Raw genomic sequence first — 13,625 nt, forward strand, 5'->3', positions numbered from 1 at the left:
TTTTTAAAAATTTGTTTGGCAATATGGTGAGTGATCACTTAACAAACTCATTGAAACCAAGAGGCAAAGATCAAAAATATTATGTGGAACATGGTCAATCTTAAATTTCATAATAAAGGAGAATATTTGTAGCTCAGGGTGGAAATGAGGGGTCCTTGGTGCTCTCTGAGGTTATGTGATCACCTTTTGAGACCTTCTGACAAGCAAAGATAATGGACAAGCCAGATTCTCCGTGGCAAGTCCGGAGTTGGGGAATGGTGCATTCCCCGACTCCGGATCGGACCGGATCCGGATCAGACCGGATCGGCCATCTGGTCTGATCCGGTAGCATTTCACCCCTGGTTCCTACTGTCAGGAAATTTCTCCTTAGTTCTAGTTTGCTTCTCTCCTTGATTAGTTTTCACCCATTGCTTCTTGTCCTGTCCTCAGGTGCTTTGGATAATACCTTGACTCTCTCTTCTTTGTGGCAACTCCTGAGATATTGAAACATTGCTATCATGTCAACCCTAGTCCTTCTTTTCATTAAACTAGACAACTCCAGCAACCATTCTTTATATGTTTTAGCCTCCAATCCCCTAATCATCTTTGATGTTCTTCTCTGCACTGTTTCTAGAGTCTCCACATCTTTTTTACATCATGGAGATCAACACTGCATGCAGTATTCCAAGTGTGGTCTTACCAAGGCATTATAATGTGGTATTAACACTTCATATGATCTTGATTCTATCCCTCTAGCTTTTTTGGCAGCTGCAGCACACTGCTTGCTCATATTTAAGTGATTGTCCACTAGGACTTCAAAATCCCTCTCATAGTTACTACTATTGAGTCAGGTACCACCTATACTATACCTGTACATTTGGTTTTCTTGCCTAAATGTAGAATGTAATTTTTTTCACCATTGAATTTCATTTTGTTAGATAGCGCCCAATGTTCAATTCTGTCTAGATCCTTCTGTATCTTAAGCCTATCTTCCGGAGTGTTGGCTATTCCTGCTAACTTGATGGTGTCTGAAAATTTGATGAGTTCCCAATCTATCCCCTCATCAAATCATTGATGAAGAGGTTGAAGAATACTGGGCCTAGAACAGCCTTGAGGTACCCCACTGCATACTTCCCTCCATGTAGATGCCGTTCCTTTGAGAACTACACACTGAGTGCAGTTGGTCAGCCAGTTATGAATCCATCTGGTGGTGATGCTGTTTAACCCACATTTTTAATTCTTATTCATAATATCTGATTCTTGATTCAACTTGAAGTTTTATTCATATCATAAGTCAGTCTATTCTTTTAATCAAAGTTCAAGGCAGAAATTCTTATCATAATTACAATGGGATTTCGTACTTCAGTTTCTTTCCTAATATAATAAAAGTGTGCCTCCATTTACATCAGAAGTGCTATTTTTTTTCAAGGATTACTATTTTTCCCCCTAATGCTCACATCTTGCAAAGCTTCATCTTTTTAAAATTGCAAATAGCACTATTAAGGAAATCATGAAACAAGAAATAAGCACCCTTGTGGTCCTTCAGGTGATACCGAAAAGTATTCGTGGCAGATAAAATTTATAAGAGAGAAAATGAGATTGGATAGTAGTCTGTTATCAAGAACATTTTTATTTCTGCTTGTATGAATCAAAGAGATTAATGAATCTTAAAGACTAGCTGCCTGTTGCAGCATATCATTAAAAATCTAACCCATTTTATTTGTTTGCATTGGTAGGGCAGTATTTTGATCTGTTGATTTATTCTATAGGTTTATTTTAAAAATATTCCCCCTCCTCCCGATAATTTACATTTATAGGTTTTCCTAGACTCTGAGCTTTTATATTTAACTTCGCCCGAAAGTTTATAATGTGCTTTTATAATTTGATATAAGAGGCTAGCATAGCAGTATAAAGTCACCAAGAAACTATTAGTGTAACATATCCTTTTTGATGTTTGGCAAATCTACTGGGGCAAGTTGGAATGCTTCTTTCCCTTCTTTTTTCTGCTGTTGTTTTCTTCCCCCTTTTTCCTTTCTCTTCCTGTTCCTAGTGTGGATTCTTTCTGGTACAGAGTGGACAGTGAACAACTCTTTTTTTCTGGATCAGGTGAGAAATCTAGTCTTCAAAAAACACCACAATCAGGACTTGTGCTTGAAATTCTACTTTCTGTGATCAACAGGGATGTAGACTGGAGCTTCTATCTTGACCTGGGAGCAGTGGTGTCAAGCTTGAAGTGTGCTTATGCTGTTGCAACCATTATTTCTTCTCAACTTACCAAAGAACCAAGGGGGATGGAAGGGTGAGATGAAATGCAGGCTCCAGACTTCAAGAAGAGAAGCCATGAGAGCCAAGGACACATCAGCAGGTGTTTGCCAAGACCAGGGACTTTTTCTCATAACAATAAAGCAGAGTTGTCAAACTCAAGGCCCGGGGACTGGATTCGGCCCATGGGGTGCTTAGATCTGGCCCGTAGAGCCAGCCTGGAAACAGCAAAGGACTGGCCCACAGTGTCTCTGCCAGCAAAAGGTGGCCCTCCCGAGCTCTATTTTCACTGGCAGAGGGTTACAGGAGGACATCAGAGCCAAAAATGGAACTTGGGAACCCGTTTTTGCTGGCAGAGCACTTGGATCTCCATAGGTGCTCCCAACATGAGTGATATTGAGCTGGCCACATCCATTCTTTCCACGCCTACCCTGGCCCCCAAAGTCAAACACAACCCTGATGTGGCCCTCAATGAAATCGAGTTTGACACCCCTGCAATAGAGTGACACTCAATTGGACAATGTGACCTGCACTGATAAGGGGGAGGGGGAATTCCATATTGTAACTATGTGTGTTGGTGTGGGAATTACTGGTAGGTAGAACTGGTTTTGCCTTCATCAGTGCTGAAATAATATATTCAATAAAGTTTTGCATTCAGGCATCAAAATGTCTTGAATGTGCTTGCTTTGGTTGGGTTTGTCAGTCAGAACGTTGACAAGTAGCTTCTGTGAATAGCTTTGATTAAAGTTGGATGGCTACAACAACTCGTCTCATGCATTACCTTCACAAGGAAAGATGGCTTGGACCACTCAACATTTCTCTCCTGTTTCATTTCATACTCTTTCCTATTATAAGACAACACTTGTTTTAAAGAACTCTTGGAATATTTTTTCAACAAAGTATAAGTAAGTATAAGTATAATTTTATTTCTATACCGCCCTTTTCCTGAAGGACTCAGGGCGGTGTACAGCCTATTTAAAAACACAAGACAAACATCAATTTAAAATTTAAAATTATTAAATAAATTCGGCTCAATTTAAAACCCCAGAAATTTAAAATACCCCAATTTAAAATTATTAAGTTGATAGCCTGGCCTGGTGGAACAACAGGGTCTTCAGTGCACAGCAAAATACCTGGAGGTCGGAGATCTTACGTATTTCCGGGGGCAGTTCATTCCCCTGGAATGAACAGGGCTGGGGCTCCCACAGAGAAGGCCCTCCCCCTGGGTGTCACCAGCCGACATAACTTGGCCGATGGCATCCTGAGGAGACTCTCTCTGTGGGAGCGAACTGGCCGGTGGGAGGCTATTAGTGGCAGAAGTCGGTCTCGAAGGTATCTGGGTCGTATACCATGGAGCGCTTTAAAGGTGGTGACCAACACCTTGAATCGCACCCGGAAGACCACTGGGAGCCAGTGCAGTTTGCGCAGGAGGGGTGTCACATGGGCACAACGAGTTGTGCCCATAACCACCCGCGCGGCTGCATTCTGGACCAGTTGGAGCCTCCGGTTGCTCTTCAAGGGGAGCCCCATGTAGACAGCATTACAATAGTCCAGCCGGGAGATGACAAGGGTGTGAGTGACCATGCGCAAGGCATCCCGGTCCAGAAAGGGCTGCAACAGGCGAATCAACCTGATAAAAGGCCCCCCTGGCCACGGCCGTCATATCCTCTTCTAAAGACAGCCGTGCATCCAGAAGGATGCCCAGATTGCGAGCCCTCTCTGTGGGGGGCAAAGTAATGTAGTGGCATGAGAATATTAAGCAACTTTGTGACTCCTTTTTGATGGACTACAGAACCTTTTCTTTCTCTCACACACACTTCCATGTATTTGGTGCTCATCAGTTTCAAGACAGATTTATTGTGCTATTTTAGAAACAATTTAGAGTGTTTGTTGTAATTTCTAACTTTGTTTAAAAAAAAAAAACAAAGTTGAGGAGATCTCATGTTGTAGAACAGGGGTGTCAAACTCAAGGCCCACGGGCTGGATCCGGCCTGTGGGGCTGGCCTGGAAATATCAAAAGACCAGCCCGTGGTGACAGCCAAAACAGGCCATGTGCAGCCCCTGCACGGCCCATTTTTGGCCTCCCCAGCCTCCTGCAGTACTCTGCTGGCCAAAACCAGGCTGCATGGTAGGCATCCACATGGCCTGTTTTTGGCCGGCAGGTGCTGCAGGAGGTGTCTGTCCAGTCTCCCCCTCAATCCCCACCACCAGCTTGTAGAAGAGAACTACAATGGTGATCTGGCCCTCTAAGAAATACCTGTTGAGGTATTTCTAAATACCTAAGAAATAAAAGTTCCAGAGATCCTCAAACTCATATCAGATCCAGATGGTTTAGAAATGAATGAATTTGGTAGCTGTGCAGATATTTTTTTTGCACCCCTGACATTTTTCAAAGAAGGATTTTTTTTGTTGAAAAAATTCCCCCTAAAATTCTCACTAACCCTAAATTGTCAAAATGTTTAACACATTCTCTTTCCCCAGTTAGGTAGTCCTTTTATCTTTCAATTTTACTATATTACATGCTGTCCAATTCCTAGCAAGTGCATATCACTTCCAAAAGAGCCTTGATAGTACAGTGGTCTAAAGCACCCTGTTATTAAGAACAGCTGCCTGCAATTACTGCAGGTTCGAATCTCTCCAAGGCTCAAGGTTGACTCAGCCTTCCATCCTTTCTAAGGTAGGTAAATTGAGGACCCAGTTATGGGGGCAATAAGCTGACTTTGTATAAATATACAAAAGAATGAAGGCTATTGCTTAGCGCATTGTAAGCCGCCCTGAGTCTCCGGAGAAGGGCGGCATATAAATCAAATTAAAAAAAATAATAAATAATACCTCCCCAATTAATAGTATACATAGCCGAATAAATTAATGAATATTGCAAGATTTTTGTAACTTTATGAATCTTCTAAGTGCTGTCTCTTGAGATTTTGGGTGACATTTTACAAGAAGGTGAGAATTTCAGGCATCAGACACAGAAACATGGATGGGACCTGCAGCCCCATAAAGATGCTAACCTGCCTTAGAGTTTGAAAGCTTGTTGTCACATAAGCTTCGTCAGTGCTTTTGAATATTGAACCTTTTGAAATAGGAAAAAAGACCATCATCTAAAAACATTTGTAGCAGAAGAAAATTCATTACACCCAGGTCGCTTCTACCTGCTGCCTTCCTACAGGCTGTTAAGAAAGGAAAACAGCATGTTTGTTTTACTTCTCCACCTTTTAAAATGACAATAGCTGCCTGAAGTAAAAAGTAACTGCACAACAGCTTCAGGTATACTTGAACTGGCTTCGTTAGCTTTTTGGTTGATTACTCAACAAACAACTTTTCCAGCACTGACAAAAGTATATGTTGCTATCCTCACTCTAGAGTCAAGAACAGCAGTTATTATTTCTTGGGAGAGACGTTTGGGGATTTAGATCTTAAATATCTTACATTTTCATATGGAAGAGACTCAGTACAAAAGCTTGGTAATATTTAAAAAAAACAGTCTTAAGTCATGTCAGGTCATATTTGATGGTGCACAAGGAGTATTAGTCAACCCTCACAGAAACAGAAGGGACACATTGGGGTAAAATCCCAAGGCATTATGAATAAACAGAGCAAGAAAGGAAACAGCTTGTAAGTAACCAAAAACACAGACATTAGATTCTGAAAAAAACGCTATAATGTTATTTAAACACTCCCTCTGCCAAGCTCCAAGTGTTCCCCATAGTATTTTTGCCAGCATTGCTAGAAAGGTCTGTTGCAAATAAAAAGCATCCCCACTTGGAAAGATATCTCACTTGTCTAAAAAAAGGTAGATTGAACTTTATTTCTATATAAGCATCTGTATGTGTGTGTGTGTGTGTATATATACACACACATGCACACACACACATGCTTACAGACAGTTATTATCTCCACCATTTGGCAGAAATATGATTTAAGAATCCTCTATTATGCATTATAGTATGCAACAGGGAGGAAAAAAGTCAAGATAATTTATTTTTATTGATTCACTAACTTACACTGTGCCATGTCTTCCAGTCATTCCCTTTGCTAAGATATCGTCCCCAAAGCTTTGGAATTTTTTTATTTCTTTGTAATTATTTTTATTAAAATTATAATAAATAATAAATGCTACCGCAAGAGATGAACTCATTTGCAATAGTAATAACACTTTATTCAAAAATCTCTAGAAGAAGCAGAAAACATAGGAGAGGGAAAAAAGGAAAGCGGGATAGAGGAATTGTTTCCTTCTCTGTCCTAATTTTCTTTATGTGTAATCAGTCAGAAATTAAGATAGGTAAAATAGGATAATAAAATCAGAAGAAATTTGGCGTGGATTCTTTTTCCTAAAGAAATAAATTATATGGTTGTCAATGTGAAAAGTTTTATTACTTCAAAATAGGATCTATTTTGGCAAAATACAAATTAAAAGCTGTGCATATTTATGAAGCACATATTACCAAAGCATATATAATTGGATGCTGAAAAATAAGATTAATGCAGACAGCCTGGGCTGGAATAGGATATCGGAAAAGGTAAAGCTTGGAATGAACTGAAGTTGGCAAAGAACAAGGGGAGAAAAAGGCTTCCTCAGTATCTTATGTATTTCTGTTTACTTTAAATGATTTTAAATGTTTTGATACAGATGAATTTTGTCCTAAATTACAGAGAGTTCTGGATTAATGACTGCAATTGAGTCCAACATTTCTATTGCTAAGTGAGACAGTTAAGTGAATTTAGCCTCATTTTACAACCTTTCTTTCCACAGCTGTTAAGTGAATCATTGTAGTTCTTAAGTTAGTAAGATGGTTGTTAAGTGAATCTGGTTTCCACATTGACTTTGCTTGTCAGAAGGTCACAAAAGGTGATGACATGACCCTGGGACATTGCAACCATCATAAATATAAGTCAATCACCAAGTGTCTGAATTTTGATCATGTGACCATGAGGATACTGCAACGGTTGTGCCTGTGGAAAAAACGTCATAAGTCTTTTCGCAGTGCCCTTTTAACATTGAACGTTCAGTAAATGAATTGTTATAAGTCAACAATTTACATAATTTTACCTTGAACAATTAATGTCATAAATTGAATGAGGCCTGCCATTTGTCAACTTTGGGTGATGAGAGACAGTTTCAGTGTATCATTTATTATGTGAAAAATGGACCTCAAACCTGGGGTTCCTAACCTTCATCCCTAGTTCTTAGAAATAAATGAATTCAAATTTTTAGTAAAAATAATTTCACATTCTCTGAAGTCTGCTTCTTGAAAGACAGAATAGGGGAGAAAGAGAGAGAGAGAATGAGAGAAATAATGTGTGTATTAACTTGAAAAGGTTTTCCAAAATGTTCTAATAGAATACTGCAATGTGGGTGGCAGTGGTGGCATTTTTAAAAGGTTAGTATACTAATTCATATGTCTCAGTGTGTGAGAACTAATATAGTGCATTGTCTAGAATAATTGGTTGGATAAAAGAAGTTCAAGTTCATATTTTTTACCATTGCATTCAATACCCACACGGAGGAAAGCCAGGACCATTACAATCTATAGATTTTCTATTTATAATTTTCAAATTTGTCTGCCTTCCCATTTCTAAAAATTGTATCTCTGGTTGTAATATATCTCTATTAAAAACAAAGTTCCCGTCTGTCTTGTTAGGTTTTGATTACATACGCTATAGTTTGGATGACCAGCTACATTTCTCTCCTCTAAAGCTTCTCATGGGTACAAATTATTAGGACAGAAAATTAATGTTAGATTGCCAATGATATCAACCTGATAGGCAGTAAGAAAATGATCTAAATGAATTCCACTGAGGCAAAACTCTGCCTGCAACTCTGACCTGCCTAAGGATAAATGTCACTGCAATTAGGTAGTGGTATCAGCATATAGTAGTTTATAAACTGTCAGAGGTCTACCTAGGAGCTTTCATAAATTGAGCCAAGCATATAAATCAGGAAAGCAACTAGTAAAAGCAGAACCAGATATCAAAGACAAAGCAAGAAAGCAATAGAAGCACAAAAGCTTAACAAATGGAACAATTTCTTGTAAAAGAATCTGTATCTTAGCATTTCTGTTCCATTTGAGTATTTTGATTTATTGTCAAAAAGCTCTTTTTGCTTAGTTTCTCTCTAAGGCTTCACCTCCATGGATACTAGCTCTTTTTCATGTCAGATTCTATCTCCTGAGTCACTTTAAGTCAGAGTTGGAAGTGTTGTCATTACCTTCAGCTGTGAGATGGTGAAATTCCTTGAGTGTCATGTTCTGATATTTGAAAAGAAGAAATTAGGCATATTCAGCAGAGGTGTCTAGTACACGTTCTGGTTAACTCCTTGGAAAATGCCTTAATTTATAGAAAAATAGGCCAAAGTTAGTTATGCTATAATTGTATGAATATAGTTCAATTTTATTTTGTAATTAGCATCCAAAGAGAAGCCAGAGCAGCCAAAAGTCTACAGTATGAGGAACAGGAAAAGGGTCCAACTCTTTCCTCTCTATTACAACTGAATAAAAATGGTTTCTCCAAATTGTTGTATTTCAAGAGAAAAATTCCCATTAAAATCAACTGACATTTCTCTTGAAATGCAAATTACAACAATGAAAATTTGGCTTTGGGCTTTTCCATATTGTGATCAGCTAAACATGAAACTGACTTAAACCATTTTGGTTCTGCACTTCAACCCCCTCTTCTCTTTCGACTGTTGTGATGGCCCGATGGTCTATCTGGATCACATTTATCACAGCATCCGGTTGGTGGATTCCTGTTTTTTATTCCTCCTGGACTGGTCAAATAAACTAAGTCCACTTCTATTATTTTTCTTCTGTCAGAGGGTAATCCTGCCACAGTGCATAGTAACTAACTGGAAACAAAGGATTTGCTTACAATGGAATTAAGCCCAGTAGGTGAACTGGATTTCAGATGTATCGACAGTCTAAAGTTTAAGATGTCTGACTTAAAGGCAACCCCTAGTTTAAGATGTCTGACTTAAAGGCAATCCCTAGTTATAAATGGGCTACCTATTAGTAAAAATGGCTGATGATTTTGTTATTCCTTGCACTGATGAAGCACTTTCAGGAGCTGCTGAAGCTGGGCATTTTTAATATACAGCAGTTTTTAGCAGTTCCTGAAAGCTTTATACAGCTTTAATGCTTCATTTGACTCAAGGAAAGACAATTCCATGCATCATTTTCAGTAATAGGGAGTAATAGTAAGTACAGGTTCTGACTTTAACACAAAATTGGGTTAAAGACAGAGTTAGGGAACAGAACTTGTTCTTAACCCAAGGACGACTTTCATGTATTATTCAATAATATGAGCATTTGTTCATTCATCTCATATCGAGTTTAGCCTCAGGATTCTTAAATTAAGCAATTTGTGTCTGTTAAAGGACTGATGATACAGTGCTATTAAATGGATTGCAATAACAACTATTGATGAATGGTGAAGTGCTAATCAGCAAAAACAGGTGTAGGTTTCAGCTAGCTGAGTGAGTCATCTACTACTTGCACGATAGTTTTTGTACAGAATCTGTGATCATCAATTACAAAGCCATTCATTCACCTATATATTATGTGATATGCCTGTGACTTATTATGTGCTGACTTCATTTTTTCAACAGCTGCCATACTTAAGACAAAATAGAGCATTGGTATATTAGAATCTGTAAGGAATTTTGATTGATATATATCTTTAAACACATATGCAGGATAACTCATAGTTTCAGGAAGAAGCCCTCCTAAAACAGAAATTAGAAACTAGGCAAATTTGATTTGTAAAATATAGAGGAGCTTCCCAATGAATCTCTTGACTTTATTTTGCCTGGCAAGAGCTAACTATTAGTTTTACAAACTGATCAGGCTTTGAATTAATGCTATGCAGTAAAATTCTCCTGTGCTCTTTATCTTTCAGTTTTCAGATTTTTTATAAAAAATATTAATTTAATATTATATTTAATTCAAGATGGTTAAGAAAACAAATATCTAATCTTTCATGAGCAACATCTGGTAGTCTCCGTATTTTCTTGCATATCAGGAAAATCCCAAAGGAAGATATTACATCTTATTGGGAAGCATTGATAACCTGGAAAGTTTCAGAATGTTGGAAAAAATGATATAAAAACCATATCCATAGTAGAAGTAGCAGAAAAAAGAGAAATTTGAAATAAATTCTTTGGCACTTTGAAAATAAAGCAAAGAAAGGCAAAGTCTTCCTTACAATTCTTCCTCTGAGAAATTGCAAGGCAGATTTGGTAGACCATTATACCAAAGATGAGCACTCCAAGTGTAGATGAAAGGACTCATTAAGTTGAGAGAAAAGATTGCTTCATTGGCTATCCACTTAAAAGTAATGACTTCAAGACTGACTTTTGTAAGATTTCTTTTTTTAGAAAAATATGTAGCAAACATAGATAATCTGCAAGGGAAGCAAAAGCAAAAGATAAAACATTTATAATGATATCTTAATGGATATTCAATGCTTGTATCCTCTTGGGTGATGTTGCTGCGAAAGGGTGGAAGTTTGCATTGTAAGACCATATGCATGTTTGGTTATTTTGATATCAGCATGGGTTGGGAACAAATGCATTGTGGGAACAAATGCATTAATATTTATACCCCAAATGAGAAAAAAAATGGCAGGATGATTTAGAAAAATGGCAGGATGGTTAAGACCACAGCCCCCCAACCTTTCTGGACTGGCTTTGTGGACAGGCAGCATTGGTGGTGGGGGGAAAGGGGATGGTTTCACACAAGCAGTGGATGAGTGCATGCATGCAGCTCCATCTGCACAACACTCACATAAATAAGCTTTACGCATGAGTGTCTGCCACTCACACAAGTGGAACCGTGCATGCTCGCTCATCACTTGTGTGGCCCAGTTTGAAATAGGCTGCGGCTGGGGGACTGGGGACCTCTGATTTAGACTTTCAAAGAAGAGGAACATGCAGTGAAGTTCCAGAATAATGTTCATTGTTCTTTCTGTAAGATGACTGTAAGTCAGTGCGTAATTCCTTGAGAAGAACTCAACTGCACACTGTAGTGCTTCCATCAACTAAACAAAGGCATAGGCTTGCATTGTTAATGAAATATGTCCAGATTTATCTACATGAAAGACAGCATCTTTCCAGCAATATCTTTAACTATATTTTGTATCTGCAATATAATAAGGTATTACTATCTACGAAGATGCATTAAGTTACAGTATTGAGAACCTTAGCTTTCTTCCTATTCATTTCTTGATCCTATAATACCCCAAATTGTACGGATAAATATTAAGCTCTCCTTTGGTGATTTCAAATGGGTTGTTTCAGAAAGCTAATGGAAGATGCTTTTCATCTGTTCCCTTTCTCTTTCTCTTCTTCTCTTAGGTGATTCTCATTCTTACAAAGCTGCATGACTTCAATTTGGGAAGTGTTACTGAAAGCTCACTTTGGAGGTAAGCAGATTACATGGTATCTTTTCCTCAGTAGTAGACAATAAAAGAAGACAAAGAAAAAGTTGTAAGGAACTGAACACATATTGCTTCTTTGCCCTGATGAGCAGGGGAGTTTTTGTTGTTTAAAAACCCTGTTGTGACAGTTATCATATATTTGACTACAAGTTCAAATATATTTTGAACTTGTAGTCAAACACATTTTCAGAACAAGATGTGCACATTTTGTTTTTCTGTAACTGGAATCTGTAAATTATCACCATATGAGGGTAACACTGAAGTATGAAAATAATCTGACATACAATAAATGTTAATATCATATTGAAAAAATAATTATATGAACCCAAAAAGCTTCTGCAGACCAGATATGACTGAGAGCTTATTTAGCAAATACTGTACTATAACATAGTAGTCTATCCTATTCCTATCGCTATTCCTCCTCTAAATTAAGTTGGCCGCTGCTATTATTGTATATTTGTGAGTTCTTTTTTAAAACCTGAAAATGGATGTGATAGTATTAGAAATGCTAATTAGTCATGAAGATAGGTATTTTCTTGTGAAAGCATAAGAAGTTAAAAGCAGCAAGATTCTGTTGCATTACACCAAAGACTGATTTTATTCAGTATTTTGCTGTCATGGTAACATCCATTTACCTAGGAACTTCCCAAACAGCCAACATTAAGATAAACAGGGATTAACACCAGGCAAACAATCAAGTAGAAAACTATACCCTAATTAAGAAACTGCCAAAGAGAAAACCCCACTACCACCAAAAGCAGCAGACAAGCTATGGTATATAAAGAGCAAGCAAGTTTCCTGCTCACTTGCACTGATATTAGCTAGTTGGGTAATGAAATGTCTGCAAGCAAACAATTAAGTTCAGACAGTACCAAGGACTCTACAGTTTTTATAATGTACCCAAATTCTCTTGAAATAAAAGAAGAATCATGGTTTGGATTCTGAAATTTAGAATTTGTCAGACAAGGGTATAAGCTACAAAGTATAAATAAACAAGACAAATAAACAAATGTGGAAACCACACCTTTAATTTTCATAGGTCAGCACAGGTCAGGTGACAGTATTAGTCTTCTAGAGTAGGTTTGCTTACATGAAAAGCCAATATTGCTGAGCACATTGTAAGCCGCCCTGAGTCTTCGGAGAAGGGCGGCATATAAATCAAATTAAAAAAAAAATGTGTGATCTAGATTCTGACTATTGACCTTTTGTCTTCTAGCCTTTCCTCCTCATCTGATTTTTTTAAAAAGAAAATTAGGGTTAGCATTGGTTTTTCTGCTCATGTTCTCCTTCTATTCCTTAACTTCATTGATTCAGAATTTTTTAACTATCTAAATGTATTCAGGATGTTATCATGTCTTTATAGTGAGATTCCTGATCCTTTTTCAGTGAGGGCAGGAAGGGAATAAACAGCCCTCCCATGCCTTCCTGATTGCAAATATCTCCATTCAGGTCTATGAATTTGGTACAAGAATATAGAGAGAGGGAAAAGAAAGTGAGAGTGGCCAGCAGAGTGTGACACTACAAGGAACATAATGGGAAGTGTTCATTAAATATGTGTTTGGCCCTGGCGGTGCAGAGGTTAGAATGCAATATTGCAGCTAACACTGCCCATAGATTGGAGTTTGATCCTGATAGACTCAGGGTTGACTCAGCCTTCCATCCACCGAAGGTCGGTAAAATGAGGACCCAGATTGTTGGGGGCAATATGCTGACATTATAAACTACCCAGAGGGTCCTGTAAAGTACTGTGGTGCAAAATATATGTCTAAGTGCATTGCTACTGGTACGTCACTTTAATTATATTTAATTTAAACAAAATGGAAATGGAAGAAAGTCTGATTTTTGCAACACCTATTCAGATCTAAAGGCAGACATTAGCTAGCAAAAGTTGAGCTATCCTTTCTTTTCAGAAAATAGGTCAACTGTACCAGCTATTGCAGTGATTATGA

The 13,625-nt window shown here is 38.0% G+C and overlaps 1 protein-coding gene across 1 annotated transcript in view; it reads left to right on the forward strand.

Moving 5' to 3' along the window:
* The window catches only part of SORCS3 (sortilin related VPS10 domain containing receptor 3), a 476,925-nt gene that overhangs the window by 155,016 nt on the left and 308,284 nt on the right, over nucleotides 1-13,625 (forward strand). The window contains exon 2 of the mRNA XM_034440055.3: nucleotides 11,594-11,661. Within this exon, the coding sequence (XP_034295946.1) occupies nucleotides 11,594-11,661 (68 nt within the window). The remainder of the gene's footprint in view (nucleotides 1-11,593; nucleotides 11,662-13,625) is intronic.

The sequence above is a fragment of the Pantherophis guttatus genome, chromosome 6 (assembly GCF_059756535.1).
Source record: "Pantherophis guttatus breed Tessera chromosome 6, ASM5975653v1, whole genome shotgun sequence".
Lineage (NCBI taxonomy): Eukaryota > Metazoa > Chordata > Lepidosauria > Squamata > Colubridae > Pantherophis > Pantherophis guttatus.